General features: G+C 35.7%; 1 protein-coding gene across 3 annotated transcripts in view; it reads right to left on the minus strand.

The window, feature by feature from the left end:
- LOC100114920 (proliferation-associated protein 2G4) overlaps positions 1–16,622 on the minus strand; it is a 141,057-nt gene that overhangs the window by 101,476 nt on the left and 22,959 nt on the right. For all 3 annotated transcript variants that reach the window (XM_031926038.2, XM_031926039.2, XM_031926040.2), the window contains exon 2: positions 657–891. In XM_031926038.2, the coding sequence (XP_031781898.1) occupies positions 657–891 (235 nt within the window). The remainder of the gene's footprint in view (positions 1–656; positions 892–16,622) is intronic.

The following is a 16,622-nucleotide window of genomic DNA, read 5'->3' on the forward strand; positions in this document are numbered from 1 at the left end:
TACCGAGGGGATTTTCGCGGCCCTAAAAGAGGCCCTTTTAGTGGGTATGCCTGGCGTTATCCCACGCCAGGAGAATCCCACAGATGGAGAGCTTCGCATGACTCCTGTCACGGTGCATTAAGCATTTCTCCAACTCTCCAGACAAACAAAACAAAAAAAAATATTTATGCCTGTGTAGTAGCCGTATAAAGAACATCTAATTTACTTTCGTTTTATAGCCATTAAAACGTGAAAACCCATACATGCGTCACAAAAACTATGATGTGCATTAAGGGCTAAGCGGGCTTTTTGACCTAGTATGATTTACAGTACTCGTCTTCGGCTCATGCTACCTTGCCTTCGACTCGTACTGCAAATTCCACACTCGGTCTAAAAAAAGCCGAATTTACACAATATACTATTTAATTATAAAAATGTATTATAAGTGTTTTATTTACATTGACCAAATTTTTGTACATATTTAAAAAGTACGTAAAAGGCCATTTCTAGCTGATTTAGTTCTCACGTACTTACTCCAGAAAAACTAAAATTCTAAAGTAAACCACATGCAACGTGGCAGATATCTAAATGTTTGTGTGAATGTCATGGTGTTCGACGTTTATTATTTAATCAGATTAAAATATCATTTTTTATTCAATCTAAGTTTGGATACTTACATCTTAACAATATCATCATTTTTTAGATGAAGATCCGGTTCACTTGAAATCGGAGAAAAATGGCATATGCAGTTATTCACTGAAAGACAAGTTGGGAAAGCAATGCCCTTTTTCAAATCTTTTTCCTTCTTAAATACTTTACTTGTTTCTTCAACAAGTAAAGAATCGCCATATTCGCAAATTTCTCTTACAGAAGCTCCAGTAATACACTTATTTAGTACTTGCTTTAGAACACCTAAAACAAAAAGTATTTTTTGAAAACTACATCAATTCAGCAATATAAATTATATACATAATTTTCACTAATGATCATTTTTTACTTGGATTAAACCAGATAGAGATAGCGAGAAAAAGTAAGTAATTTTATTGTCTTCCGTTTACGAAAAAAATTCAGTATTTGAGGGTTTACTTCTAAATTTGAGGCACCAGGCCCCACCTGGGAGATAAGAGAGCAGCAGCAAATAACTTGCCGGCGAAGGCAAGTTACCGACTGAGTGGAGCTAGTAGACATCATGTAAATAGTTTACCTAAGCGCAGGTAGATGGCGTGCAAGCATATAGCATAGGAGAGAGGGAACGACACGATATAAGGAGCCCCGGAACCAGCAGCGAGCATTAATGATCTGGCTCTCAAACTGAGTACTTGACGAAGGGTAGTTCTCGCCGCTTGCTCAGGTCCCTTGGTAGTCTATGAGCCCCAGGCTCTCGAACAGTATGCGTGCAATCTCTACTCCCTCTTTCTGTAGCTTCGGAGATCCAGAATCATATGTTAAATCAATCGAAAGAATAAATGATTATAACTCATGAATAAAATAATCATAGTGAAAACATTTTATTGAATATTTTCACCCCCTCCTTCCCTCCATCTGGTACTCCACCGGATCAGGAGGGTAGTTACCAGCTCTTAGGTAGGACTATTTGGTTCCGGATTCATAGTGAGATGGTAGTACCTCACATATCAGTCTGAAGCTGCGTGGTTTATCTAAGTGTGTGGAGCATGCGTAGTGGATATTCCCTACTCATCTCGTACAACACGCGAGCAGCTCTCTTCTAGTGGATCTTCCACTCAATAGGGAAGAAGGGAAGACTTTTGTCCACTCAACTGACAGATGCTGGGTGAATTCAAGTCAATCATCATTCTTCGAGTGTGTTTTTCTCCTCACCACTAACCCCGGGTCACAAATCTGATGCAGTCGCATACTAACTCTTCGCGGACCGCTTCAAATTTGAGAGCTAACTCTCGAAAAACTGAGAGTTTACTCTCGAAATTGAAAGTATTACCCTCTAATTGAGTGTATTTTTTGCCATTCAAGGGTTGACTCTTGTATTGAATACTCTATGTATACTCTAGACAATTGAGAGTTAACACTTGAGGCTTAAGAGTTTACTCCCAATGTTGGGGGTACACGGTTGAGGCTCGGAACTTTGAGGATAATTCTAAAAATTAAGTTAATACTATGAAATATAAAGAATAAATGCTCGAGACACGACAGCTAACTCTCAAAATTAGGTAATTACTATAAAAAGATTTAGAGTTAATAGTCGACAATCAAGGGTTAATTCTTAAAGTTAAGTGTATATCCTTTATGTTGATGTTGGGATAGTAACGGTATGCACACTCGAAGCTTAGCTAACAAGCAAAGAGGAAAAATGACAAAGTCGGCCGACAGTTTTATTGAGCCCCAACGCGCATCTCCAAGAGGATCCACGCATAGACGCTTGAGGCACGAGAGCGTCAGTCCTCGACAAATCCCCGAATCGGAGGCACGAAGTCACACAACGAATATACTCAGTTTTAAAATACATTCTGTATTCCATATATGGGTGATTTTAGCCAAGGTTTAACAATGCGGGGGGGGGGGGGTCAGCTAATGTTACCGTCGATATTTACTATGAAAGTACATTAAAAAAGAAGAATTAAAAAAAAACTAAATTTCAGTCCTCTAAGTGCCAACTGTGCCCTGTAGAATTAGTTGAATTTTCAGAAATCGCTGAAAATGGGCTAATATTAAAAAATTTCCTTAGCTTTCATTTTGACAAAAAAAAAAAAAATCATCGTAAATCTATGGGTAATTACGTTAAATTTGAGTGAAAAATGCTTTCGTGACATATGCATTCAAAAGTCGGAATTGGCTCACACCGATCATAAGTTTAATGGCAGAATTTACAACACTCAGGCTATTCACTATTTTTATTTTAATATTTTTATATACGATATCTTTGATATACATTATGACTTCATCTGTTTTGTTTATTTTGCATTCATTGTAACAACTTTTATAGCCTTGCAGTTGATAAAATTGCGGCTGTTGCAAGTTCCAACTTTCCGCACATATAGTACATGGCTTACTAGATAACCGTTAAAAAATTTTAATTTTTCGAAATTGGTATTAAGACTTATGTTTACGCACAATATTGAATTCTTTTTCTTTAATGTAGTCTTGTTGAGATTCTTAATATCTTCTATTTCACATTCATACTTGCTTATTTCTTCAAAATAACAGTCTCGATCCATTATTATTTATTTCTTTCCCTTTAGTCTCTTTCCAATATTAGTGTTGCTGATTTTTAGTGAACTTGAAGACATTCCAGGCGCTCTTTTTACTATTCCTTTGCAACAAGACATGAGTCTTGTGCATAAATAAACGCAAAGTCGACCGCACGAGGTACAACGCGAAAATAGCCACGTGCGGTAAAGCCAAGTTTGCATGAAGCGTGATGAACACGCGCGCGCACTTGCGAAAAGGCGAGTCCGCGTGAGCACGGACAATGGCAGCCCGGTTAATACCAGCAAGCGACACAGTCATCGCATACCAGGTGACGCGGGCAACGCACACTTAGCGCTGCGAACACACTCGCCCGCCAGACAGGTATACTGAGCGTCAGAGGCAGTTCAGCTCGAGCTTCAGATCCAGGCAGTACCGCGAGCACAGGATACTGCAAGGAGAGCCAGAGCCAGATAACCACCGACGAAACCGCCTTATGAGCAGACGTGACGGCCGGTCCGCATAGCCTTCAACCGATCCTTTGGATTATCGTCGCAAGCACACAAGATAATCAGGAACCTGGAGCAACCGCGAGTATCGTCCTCGTGAGCACACGTGGACGTCACTTAAGGGGACACAACACCTTTAAACCCTGAAAAAAGAACTCTGAGAAAAATTTATAAATTTTAAGTAAATCATTTGAAATTTTTTATAGATATATTTAGCATAAATACCTTTAATTTTATCATGATAAAACCTTCATTATTCCTGCTGGCCCATTGTGGCACTCGGTGCAAGAATTTGTGAACTTTTTCACTGTCCGTAGGATTCCAAGTGAACGAATGGTTCTTCTGGCTCAAACTCAAGGAGGATACTTTGTACACTTGTAGTTTTGGCATGAATGCAGGGATTTTAATTTAAATGTTTAGAAATGATTTGACGATGAAAAACTGCATTTTATTTCTTTTTGCTACCTCCTAGAGGAAGCTTTGTAATAGTAAAATTTTGAGTTTCTTCAAAACTTCTAGAAAATACTTTTTAGTGTGTTAGAAGTTCAAATCAAGTGTTTTTGGAAAATGTCCGTACTGATGTGTGTGTGTGCGTGTGTATGTGTGTGTCTGTGTGTGTGTGGATGTGTGTGTATGTACACCGTAATATTTCTGGAACTACTTTGTCCATATCAATAATATTTGAATGCATATATATTTTTGGATTCTGAATTCGGGAAAAACAGTTATTTTTAAATTTCTTAACTATATTTTTTATGGCCATTTTTTGATTTTTGAAAAACACTATTTTGCGTTTTTTTCAATCATCCCATTGTTACAAACAATTCAGCTATAATGCATTTGAAAGAGAATAAAATTACCAACTTTTCCTCGTTTGGTGCTCGGGATTGACCGCTTTGTTCGGTTGATAAAATGAAAAAGGCGATTTTTTATTAAAAATTCATATCTCTGAAACTAAACGTCATACCCTCGCCAAAAAAATTATGTCAATAGGTCACGTGTCAAACTATACCCCATTAATTTCAAGTGATTTGACTACTTAATTGTTATAACCCTATATAGTACCACGCGCGGCCGCCAGGCGGCTGCCGTAATCCCCAAAGAGGAGCAGCGCCTTGGGGGGCATATAAGCGGGCCGGTTTCCAGGCCGAGGTACCTCTCCCACCCCGCATCAGACCGCATCTGAGTGGCAGCAACGGAGCCTAGGCTACTTGCACAATACACTCTAGCGCAATAAATCTGATTTTTGTTTTAATAAGAAAATACTTCGTGTACTTCTTTTCCTCCTTCCCTAATTAGCACTTCTCAGCGCTAATTCGGCGCACATCGATGCCGACCTATGAAACTCTTCAGGAGCTGAGGGCCGAGCGCAACTTGCTGCACCTGTTGCTTGCCGAGACCAACCGAGCACTCATCTCAGAGCGACGCCAGCATCGGAAGTCTCCCACTGCCGATGCCGCCGTCCAGACCGATCCCACACCAGATCGCCGACACAGCAGTGCTCAAACGGATCTGCCGCCGCCCGCCACTCCACCGCCTGGGTCAAGGCCACACACCCCAGGATCATCATCCGACGTGTTGAACGCCGAATAGCCCGAACATCTACAGCTGATAGATGTCCCTGTGCAGCCCATGATTGATCCAGAGCTCCAGGACATTCGTCTCTACCATCGGACAACCCCGACTCGAAGAGGAGGCCGCCACCAGGGAAGCTGTCGCCGACGAAGCGAAGGCTAACTACTCCCAGACTCCCAGGACAGAGTCGCAAACCGAAGATCACCTCTAATGAGATCCTCAAGGTTCCAATGCTACTCCCCCTAGGGAGGGCACCCTTGGTCAAGGAGAAGACTCCTCCGGGACCCATGGCCTCGGTGGGGTTTGATCTCACGATCTCCGACTAAAGCGCTACGCGCCCTCTAGTCATTTTTGAGTGGACCGATCCCTGTTTGAGATAGACCCCGTAATAACAAAAGGATAAGACTCCCCACTTTCCCCTTTGTAAATTGGGTGGTGCAACCTACACCGGGTTGGGCGGCCCTCCCTCGTCCAGACTCGATACAAGAGTCGACCTAGAGAGGTCCGAGCAGTGTCCGCTCTCTAGGCAACGAAGAAGCCAAGGACTGTAAGCCTCAGCAGGCCCTTTCTGCCTGCCTGCCTCCTCACCGCCTGCTCTACAGCAGGCCTCTTCATCACTCCGCTCTCCAAGGAGCGAACTCCACTGACACCAGCGGGCTGCATGTCGCAACGAGCGTACGTGTCTCCTTCTCTTCACCGACCTTTTTAGACCACCCCGACGAACCCGCTTACATCATATTTTTTCAGTAATAATTCGAAAACTGAAAAAAATGAGTTTTTTTGTACCTCGATTACGGACGCAAAAAGGCCTTATTATACTTGAGATTTCGGGAAAAAGTAGATATTTTGTGTTCTGGCTAAGTTTATTGCACAGCTTTCAAACCCCTATGGTTCGTAAGATATCAAGGTTTCAATTTTTTTTTGAAAATTTGTTGATTTCTTATATCTCTACAACAATGTAGTCCAATGCTTCAAAATTTTATTTGGTGATTCACTATAAAGAAGCTATCTGCTGTTAAAATTTTAAACGATTCCATCAAGCGGTTTTCAACTAAAGAGCTAAAATGTAAAAATCGTTTTCTTCAAAATTGCGCAAGCAACCTATCTAATGAATAACCTGCTGTTTTGATGGTTAGGTTGATTAGGAACACATGTAAACATGCGTGAATTTCTGTGAAGAAAAATTGACGACAGTGTTCCTATTCTATAATAAGAAAACAGAGGGGTCTGCAAACTTTTTGACAATGAACTATCCAAAACTTTTATTAAATTGTGTATCAAAAATCGGCTCATACATCAGCAAGCAGATATATAGATATATTAAAACAATATTTTATTTATTGGACTTATAAATTTAGTTGGAGGAAGCTACGTGCCAATGAATTGGCAACGGTTTTTCGCTTATTCTGGCATCTTTTTGCGTATAAAACATTTTCTAAACATTTAAATCAAAATCCCTGCATTCATACCAGAACTACAGGTGTACAAAGTATCCTCCTTGAGTTTGAGCCCAAAAGAACCATGCGTTCACTTGGAATCCTACGGACAGTGAGCTTAAATTAGTAATAACAACATTTAGAGAAAATCAACTGTAAAGTTTATGAAAATTGTTGAAAGTGTAACTTGAATAAGTGCTTACCAAATGCTTTGAGACCAAGTTTATAGAATATGTATAGAATATTTATTAATATAGAAATGTTCCACACACATAGACATTGACTCTCAGCAATTATGAGGTATATTCACTTTTACCTCTAGGTTCTGTACGGCTTTTCTTACCTGCAACGAAAAAATAGTACATTGTACAACAAGGGGCGAAAATATATGCCTACGGCGCCCTCGACTACCACTCGTGCTCAAACATCATCCTCGCTTGGAAAAGCACATTCGCCCCTCGTTGTTCACCGTGCTTTTTATAACAAGTGTATAAGGAAGACCATTTGGGTCGCCTATGAAGTGGATCGAGAATGGAGTTTTTCGAGTCGTCCACTACGGTGGGCGTGTACAGATTCATATATATGTGTATATATATATATATATGCATATATATATATTTTATTTATTTAAATATATTTTTAGTAAAGCTTTTAAAATTTAGTAAATCAAAATTTTAATAAACTGCAAATTTTGAAAAATTTTGGGAATTTTGAAAATTTTGGCAAATTTGAACATTTTGAGAAATTTTGTAAAATTTTGAAAATTCTGAAAATTTTTGAAAATTTTGATATTTTGGAAATTGTTTTAACAGTTTTTAACGATTTAAAGCTTTAGTAAGGAGATGAACAAAAAAAAATGAATCGAGCGGACCGAAAATGATCGTTTTCGCCTCTAGAGGCGAAAACGACCATTTTCGGTCCGCTCGATTTCCGATTCTCCGATTATTGTAGGCTCGTTCTACCTATATAGGGGGCGAAAATGGATTAATTGATACATGTATTGTAATCAGAGACTCTCGCTCTACTTTTTGTGTGACGCTCGGAAAACCCCATTTTCGGCCCAGTTTATAGGCGCTGAAAATGGTCTTTTTTATGCACGTGTTATAAAAAGGCATTTTATGAATTTTTATAAAAATATTATTAAAAGGTTATCCTTGATAATAATAACCCTTTAAACTTATCTTTTCTTTTGGTCACTGTGTAGAATCTTCAAGTTAAAACTGCAGAAAATTACCAGTCTAACCTCCAAATGTTTGATCCGGGTGCTCCAGTCTCTGTAGCGGCTTTTTCTTCTATTACTGCAGTCCTCATAGAGTCCTTGGCAATTTTCTCACGTACTTCACTAAATTATTCGTTGATTGTATCATATGTAGACTGAGCCATGGGTTTCAAGCAATCTATCAACCCACAAAATGTTGATAGACCAACGTGTCCAAGTCCAAGAGCACGAAAAGTAACCACTGCTATTATGTTGTTCTCCCAACCATGGTTCTAGACGCCAACTTTTCTGCATGACTTGATAGCTGCTAGCTAACCACAGTCAATGCACACTACTTCAATCTTGAATCCTAATACTTGAGCTTCAGATTCACCAAGTTTAACTTGACCATGGCATTGTTTGCAAATCAAAAGTTCCTCGAGAGCAGGAAATAGAATGTTGATATCAATCAATCTATTCCTGACCACAGAGGTTCCTTCCGCTGCTGGAGTTTGTATCTTTCTTGTGGAACTTGAAGGTCTTGTCCTGTTGGCAGGTTCATCCTCGCATGTTGCTCCTAGAAATCCTCTTGGCCTCTTCTTACCTCTTCCTCGAGAGTACTTCTTGTCAGGATGGGTACTCGCAAATTTTCCCTTGGCATCTCGATTATGACACATAATTTTAAAATCACTACACTTCACACTTTTTTATATAACTTCACTGCTCTGCTTTTACACTAACACTTCACTTTTTTTCTTTTTAGGGTTATAAGCTATAACCCCAAACACACTACAAACACTACTTAGATTAATTTAAAAACACTTTTAAGAAATATCAGCTTTTTTAATGTATTAAGACATCAACTGTGTTTACTCAGTGTAAAACACATCCCAGGACTATATCAGCTGTGTTTTGAAATATTTGCTGTCTGCTAGCAGAACAGCAGCACGGTCGCTCTGTCCTTCAGAAATAAAATATGTATGCGGAGCATAATATACGTATATACTACAGTAAAAAAATTGTATTTTCAACATTTACAATAAAAATGTTATTCAGATTCAATTTATAAAACTTAAAATTAAAATTATTAGTTGGATGAGGCAAAAAATGAAAAATACGAAATTTTACGAAAAAACGATAAAAATTTTGTTTTAGTATTTTGCTTGTAACTTTGCGGTAAATTTTTTTTTAATAAACGGGTTTCAGCAGCTTGTTCTATGGAATATTCCCTGTCAAAATAAGCAATAAAAAAAATCGATTTTTTCGAAGTTTAAAAGTGTTGTGTCCCCTTAAAGTCGCTTAACTCTACACCGATGCTTCTCTGTTCCTTTTGCCACTGGTGCACACAGGGTTATAAGGAAGTACCTAAACCAAATCCAAAAACCCGCAGATTCGCGCGCCAGAGTTGCAATAATGGATAATAATCCATTTTAGGCACGACCGCGACACGGAAATGCCTTATAGTTTTGTCATCGAAAAATGTGTGAAATCCGAAATCTCACGCAATTTTAGACCGATCGTGCTGAAATTTTGGGAGAAGTCTCCTCTCGCACAAACCTAAAAACTAATTTTTTTATCCCGATCGTCTACGTTTTTTTTTTAAATGCGGGCACAATTTGTTCTATTTTTGTGTGTTTTTTTAATAAAAATTTGGTGTTACACGATTATTTCTGGAAGTTTTTTGTCAATCTGGCTCAAAATGTGTGTGCGAACTCCCCTCGTAATAGTAAGATGCCAAATTTATTTTGGGCTTGATCCTGCATGTATACGCAGAATGCGGTCACATCCAAAAATCGATAAAAACGGTTTTTTGACTCGAACTCGAATTCTATGCATTCTACAAAAAAAGCTAAATAGAAAAATTGTAGATCGCAAAGAAACACAACTTTTTCCTATTAACACTTAAGCGTGAAAATGCTTTTAATTTGAGTTAACAGTCCAAAATCGATTTTTTTTATAGCAATAAACCAGTATCTATCATAAAACTTTGAGGCTATACATTTTACATGAAAACCATAAATATAAAAGTTGTAGATATTTTGAAAACACAACTTTCTACCGTGACAAACATTTTTTAAAACGCTTATACATAAACAGCAACCCTAGAAACGATTTTTGGTACATATAATTGAATAATAATTTCAGTGTGACACGCCCTATCTGACCCAAAAGCTTTAATTGATCAAGGCGAGCGCGCAGCGCGAGCGTCAGCGGTCATGCCTTACAAGCAAAACGCGAAGCGTATTGCGCGCCTTGCATCGCAAAGCGATGCTAGGCGGCAAGCCACCGCGGCGGCACGGCCGCGTGTGCCGCGCTAGTTAATTAATAATTAAATAATATAATAATTACTTATAGGCTTGGCTTATTGATAATTAAAAAGAATTTTTTTAATTATGAGCTAAATGATTGATAATTTAATGATATAATTATTAATTACAAGCCCCAATGATTGATAATTAAAACTATTAATCATAACTTATAGGCTCACACAATTGATAATTAAAAAAAATGTTTTAATTATACGCCGGATGATTGATAATAAAAGATTTAATTATTAATTATGCGCCGGATGATTGATAATTAAATGATTTAATTATTTATTATAAGTATTTGACGAAGGTGGAAAGAATCGTTCTCATCGAAATAATTCAGGCTGGCCCGCTGTCCTAAGCCAGAATTTGTTTGAGAGCCAACGTTTCGAACATATAGAATGTTCCTTATCAGGGCTAAAAATACAATGAAATACAAATCTCTAAAAAAATTAACTTTAAAAAAAGTAAAAGGTTAGGCGAGTTTGATATATTCCACAACGAAATTACAGAAAAATAAAGAACTGAGATCAATCAAACAAAGTCAAGTTAGAGATTTCAATCCTTTTTAGTAATTTTTTTTGAGTATTTCATATTCAACGTCGTAAAAATAAATTATAAGCATCTTTAGCACCTTTTGACCACAGCTTTTTTGTAACCTTTTTATCACTAACATGTAATCACTGATTGTTCTGATATACACCACATTCGAATTATTTCTACACCTAGATTCCAAAAACCACAGAGCGCTCCACCTAGACCTCGTCATCAGCCACCCTGTACACCTAGACACCGCCCTTGAATGATTTTTATACCTAGACACCAAAAACCACGGAGCGCACCACCTAGACCTCGTGATCGGCCATCATGTACATCTAGACACCGCCCTTGAATGATTTTTACACCTAGACACTGAAAACTACCTGAACCTTGTCATCGGCTACCCTGGCAAGCTAGTTACTGTTACAGCTCCGGAACGCAGAGTATGCACCGGCAACCTCTTGATTTTAAATATCGTAATATATTATTATGTTTTCTTGAAAAAGCAATTCCCATCTGTATATAGCTTTGCGGCCAACTTCACGGTCCTAACACTTCTCGCGGCTAATTCAACGGTCCTTTCACATTTCGGGCTGAAGAAGAAAAACGTGATTTTAGCATTTGTGGATTATACAATCACATATTATAAAAATAAGCCGCCTTTTCACTAATATTTTTATTGGAAATCATAGTTTAGTTCAGAAAACATTCTAATGAGCTAAAAAATCTTACCAACAATAATAATAAGTATTTTTTTTGTATACCAGGAATGAAGGCGCGCTTCGCGTGCTCTTGATTCTATCTCTGTCTAATAACACTGGTAGAAAATCTACCATAACTGTTGGGCGGCACACTAACGTCTCCTAATATTTTATAAGCATGTAACATGTTACTAAATCCCTCAAAACTATTTTTTAATAAATACATTAATAATGCTCAATGTTGTCATCATTGGTTTGAATAGTGAATTTGAAGAAAAGTTCAGTATAAGAGTCAGTAAGTTTAAGTCTATTATTATACAATGCTCTTTGAATTGTAAAAAGGCTACTAGACAACTAAAATATGACACTGCCACTTCCTATGCTACCTAGAAAACACGTGACCTACATGATTATGATTTAACTGTTTTCATTCATATTTTCACATTGAGGCCCATATGAATTTTTTAATTTAGTGTATCAAATTTTGTTCGTAGACAGTTACACAGAAACTACCATCTCTAGCACACTATATTTCTGGTTTCCAGTGTATTTTTACACGAAGAAAGTGTTAAGTATTTTAGCTTTTTTATCAAGGCATTAATTAGAATTTTGACTTTTAACAGTTGTGAGAGATTTTGAGACCGATATCTGTTTCTCCATTTTTGCATTTTTTCTCATTCGAAAACTAACAGGTCTAGAAAGCTCATATTTTGCATATAGATTTCTTTTTTGATTGTGGAAAGATATTTAAAGTTGAATCAATGTTAACTGAAATACTTTTGTGTTCGACTACAACACCCATGATAATTATTTAGTCGTATAACATAAATTTGCATTCACATCAGTGTCGGAGTCGAAATCAGAAGTTTTTCAAGGTCGATTCAACTTTAAATATCTTTTCACAATCACAAAAGAAATCTATATGCAAAATATGAGCTCTCTAGACCTGTTAGTTTTCGAATGAGAAAAAATGTAAAAATGGAGAAACAGGTATCGGTCTCAAAATCTCTCACAACTTTTTAAAGTCAAAATTCTAAATACCTAAAACCTTGACAAAAAAGCCAACACATTTATCATTTTCTCCATGTAAAAATATGCTAGAAACCAGAAATAGTAGTTTCTGCGTAACTGGCTATAAGTAAAATTTGACCTGCTAAATTAAAAAATTCGCATGAGCCTGGATGTGAAAATATGAACGAAAACAGTTAAATCAGAATCATCTAGGTTACATATTTCTAGGTAACATAGGAAGTGGCAGTGTCATATTTTAGTTGTCTAGTAGCCTTTTTACAATTCAAAGAGCATTGTATAATAATAGACTTAAACTTACTGACTCGGATCCTGAACATTTCTTTAAATTCACCTCTCAAACCTCACCGAGGGCGACTTTGGGCACAGAGACACAGTATATCTTCAAACTCTTTATTCTTTTAATTGAACTTCTCACTGACATTAAAAAAAAAAATAAATAATATTCACACACTTTATTACTACTTTAAATAGGGTTAGGGTGCCACTTTTTAATACACATGTTGTAATACTACACACTCTTGGTAATGATTAATTTTTACTAAAATTTCTTGCTAGTTATATTACATATATTTTATCTGTTATCAAGGTTTCCACATTTCATTTTAAACACCTCAAACATTTCTACAAGGGTTATGAGTTATGACTGTTTTGAGGGTTATGAATTTAAAGCGCGGTTCTGATCTCGTTGCCTGGGCAACCAACCAGCAACCAATCAGAATCACGTATTAAATGCTTCAGAACAAAGGCCATCATTTTTTAAAGAGAGGAATGAAAAATCCGAAATATAGAAGTAAATAGTGCCACGGGCGCCGCGGCTTTGTCTGCTTCCCAAACTCGTCTTCGTGGCGCTACTGCGCCACTTGATATACAAATTATGTAGCAAAGTTATCGCCATTATTGTTCCTAAATATATACCATAATAACGAGTTAATTATTTTTTTTGGCTGAATTATTGCTGTTGTCATTTGTATATGTAACAATAATAATAACTGCTTGATAAAGATATTAAAAAAAGTTTTACATATGATAGTTATGATACTGGATATGTTATTATGATAATAAATTTTATCATTATTATTCGAGTGTGAGATTTTAACTATTTTTAATATTATTTCGAATTATAAATCATGATATTCATAGTAAAAAATATTTACGCAAGTCGACAAATCCATTATTATATTTATTCGATTTAAATATGTAATGATGGTGCATAGCAAATAAAAACGAGTATACTATACGAGTAGCTACCGCGCCACTTGATAATAGAGCATAATACGGATAATAGAAGCATTTGTTAAATAAATATTACTTATAAGCCTTAATAAGTGATGATTAAAATAAATAATTCATAATTTATTATTTCATTTTATTTTTTTCACGCAATATATAAAGTACAAAGGAAAAAATCCGCTGCCAATCAGTTAAATTATCAAAGATGTCAATTTTGGCAATTTTTGGGTTTTCAGGACAAATTAATTAAGGTAGTTCACTGAGTGTAGTAGTGCTAAATTAGGGTTTTTATTATAAAATTCCTTTTTTACGATATTTTACAGTGTTATCTAATGTCGAAACTTTACAATTTATAGTATGGAATATTAGAATGATTATATAAATTGTTTAAAATCTAAAATACTCTCAAAACTTGTAAGAGAGAGGAATACTGCGTACCTATATAGATATACTAATACCATGGGATGAAAACTATGATTTGTTGTATTTTTAAAAAAAGCCTCGTTTGCCGTATCCAACTTTCCCTCCATGATTTGTATTGCTATTTTACATCATAAGCTAGCTTTTAAAAAATATTATAAGAAAATTCGCTCCGCAATTCAACCTTTTTTTACCTCTGTGATTTTTTTAGGAATGCTCTCTCGCAATTCATAAGTTTTGCTACAGGCTTTAAATATGAATTTTAATCATAAATAATAATGACAATCACAAATGTACGAATTGTCTATATAGCAACACCAAGTACAAAACAGCCTACAACATAAATCACCAAGGAACTGATACCACAACTTGCTCGATACTCAAAAAAAAGTAAGTTTAATTTTGGAAAGATACGAGTATCCAAGCATGTATACACCAGTCATTCCAAAGCATGTCGGCAAGGTAGTGTACCATGTCCAACGGCAAAAGGAAGGAAAAGGAAACCACCAACCACAGCAGCAGTCGGCAAAAAACATCCCTACTACACCAACTCCACCTACGCCAACTACTTCAAGTCAATTGAATCAGGAAAAACGACCAGGACGCCCAAATGTCAAGGTAAATTATAGTAATAGGCCTAATAGTAAACAAAAACATGAATAATTAGTATAGATTATTGCGATATTTTTTAAATTAGGTACAATGAAAAGAGATTTAATACATAATCAGGAAACATGTAATATAGCTACAAATAGGTAAAATGGCGTCATTTGATTTTATTGATATGATTCAAAAGGATTCAGTGCAGTATGAAAGAACATGTAGTAATGTGGAAAATTTCAATAAAGCTAGTAGTAACAAAAATTACACAATAATGCACATAAATATTAGAAGCATGAATGCTAACTTTGATAAAGTTAAATTACTGGTTGATAATTTAATTCTTAAACCATCTATAGTTATCTGTACTGGGGCTTTTCAACAGATCAATTATAAATTATATGAATTGAAAGGATCTGATTATGAATATAAATCTTACTATAATAATAGTATTATAAATAAAAAATGATGGCGTAATGGTTTTCGTAAATATAAATTTAGTTCAAACGACGGAAGTAGTTGAGGCGGGGAGGCTTGGAATTATAAATACTAGTGTCAAATTAAATGATAAAAGTAATCTTGAGATTTCAGCAGTATATAGATCACATGGGATTCCAAAGACTGAATTCATTCTAGATATTAATAAATTTTTAATCACTAAGAAAAAAGTAAAAAATTACCTACTAATAGGTGATTTCAATATTGACCTACTTGATTGTGATAATCTGAGCCAGGAATTCCGATGTAACTTCTTAGAGAAAGGGTATATCCCAGGTTTTGTTGGTATTACTAAGCCGCCAGTAGGACTTACAAAAGGTTCCTGTATCGATAATATATTCACTAAAAATAACAATTTAACTACAGCTACATACAAAATTAAACTTTCAATAACAGACCGCTATCCAATTTTTATTGCAATAAATAAAATTAAAAAACAAACAAAACAACCTGAAACCATTTTAAATTACAAAAAATTAAGTAACATTGCTGCGAATAGAAACTGGAGTGAAATTATGTTGATGGAGGATCCTAATGTAGCAACTGATAAACTGCTGAACGAAATCAAACTTTGTATTGAATTGGCTACAACTAAAAAAGGTAGGACCAATCAAGGTGGTAGGAAGAACTGGATCATAAGTGCGATTATAAAATCTTGTGAAAAAAAAGAGTTTCTATATAATTTATGACAACTGGATATAAATAATGAGCAACTTAAATTGCAGTACAAAGAATATTCCAAAATATTAGATAAAGTAATCAAGGATGCCAAGATCAAGTTTGACAAAAATCTAGTCCAAAAAAGTGCAAATAATCCGAGAAAACTTTGGGAAATTATAAATAGTAAAATATGCAACAAAAAGTCCAATGATGCCATAAATCATATAAAAATTAATAATAACAAAATAACTCATAAAATAGAAATAGCTAAGAATATGAACAGTTTCTTTTGTGATATAGGTCGTGAGTTATGTGATAAAATTGTAAAACCTGATAATGCTGTACTCAAATTACCCGCTATGAATACAAATTCTATTTTTATGATACCAACATGCACGAGTGAAGTACTTAGTACTATCAATGCATTAAAAATGAAAAGTGGTGGAGTTGACAGGATAAATTTCAAAACATTGAAATTATTAGGCATCCATATTACCGGAGCTCTAACTTTTATTTTTAATTCTTGCATTCAGAAGGGTATATGGCCTGATGCGCTCAAGAAGGCTGAAATTGTACCGGTTTATAAATCAGGAGAAAAGCATAAAATCACAAACTACCGACCTATTTCATTAATATCAAATATTGCGAAAATATTTGAGAAAATAATTCATAAACGACTCTATGATTTTGTTATAACAAATAAAATAATTTCTAAACAGCAATTTGGTTTTTTGAAAAAATTAGGCACGAAAAATGCACTAAACTATTTAACG

Source organism: Nasonia vitripennis, assembly GCF_009193385.2.
Source record: "Nasonia vitripennis strain AsymCx chromosome 3 unlocalized genomic scaffold, Nvit_psr_1.1 chr3_random0007, whole genome shotgun sequence".
In the NCBI taxonomy this organism is placed as follows: domain Eukaryota; kingdom Metazoa; phylum Arthropoda; class Insecta; order Hymenoptera; family Pteromalidae; genus Nasonia; species Nasonia vitripennis.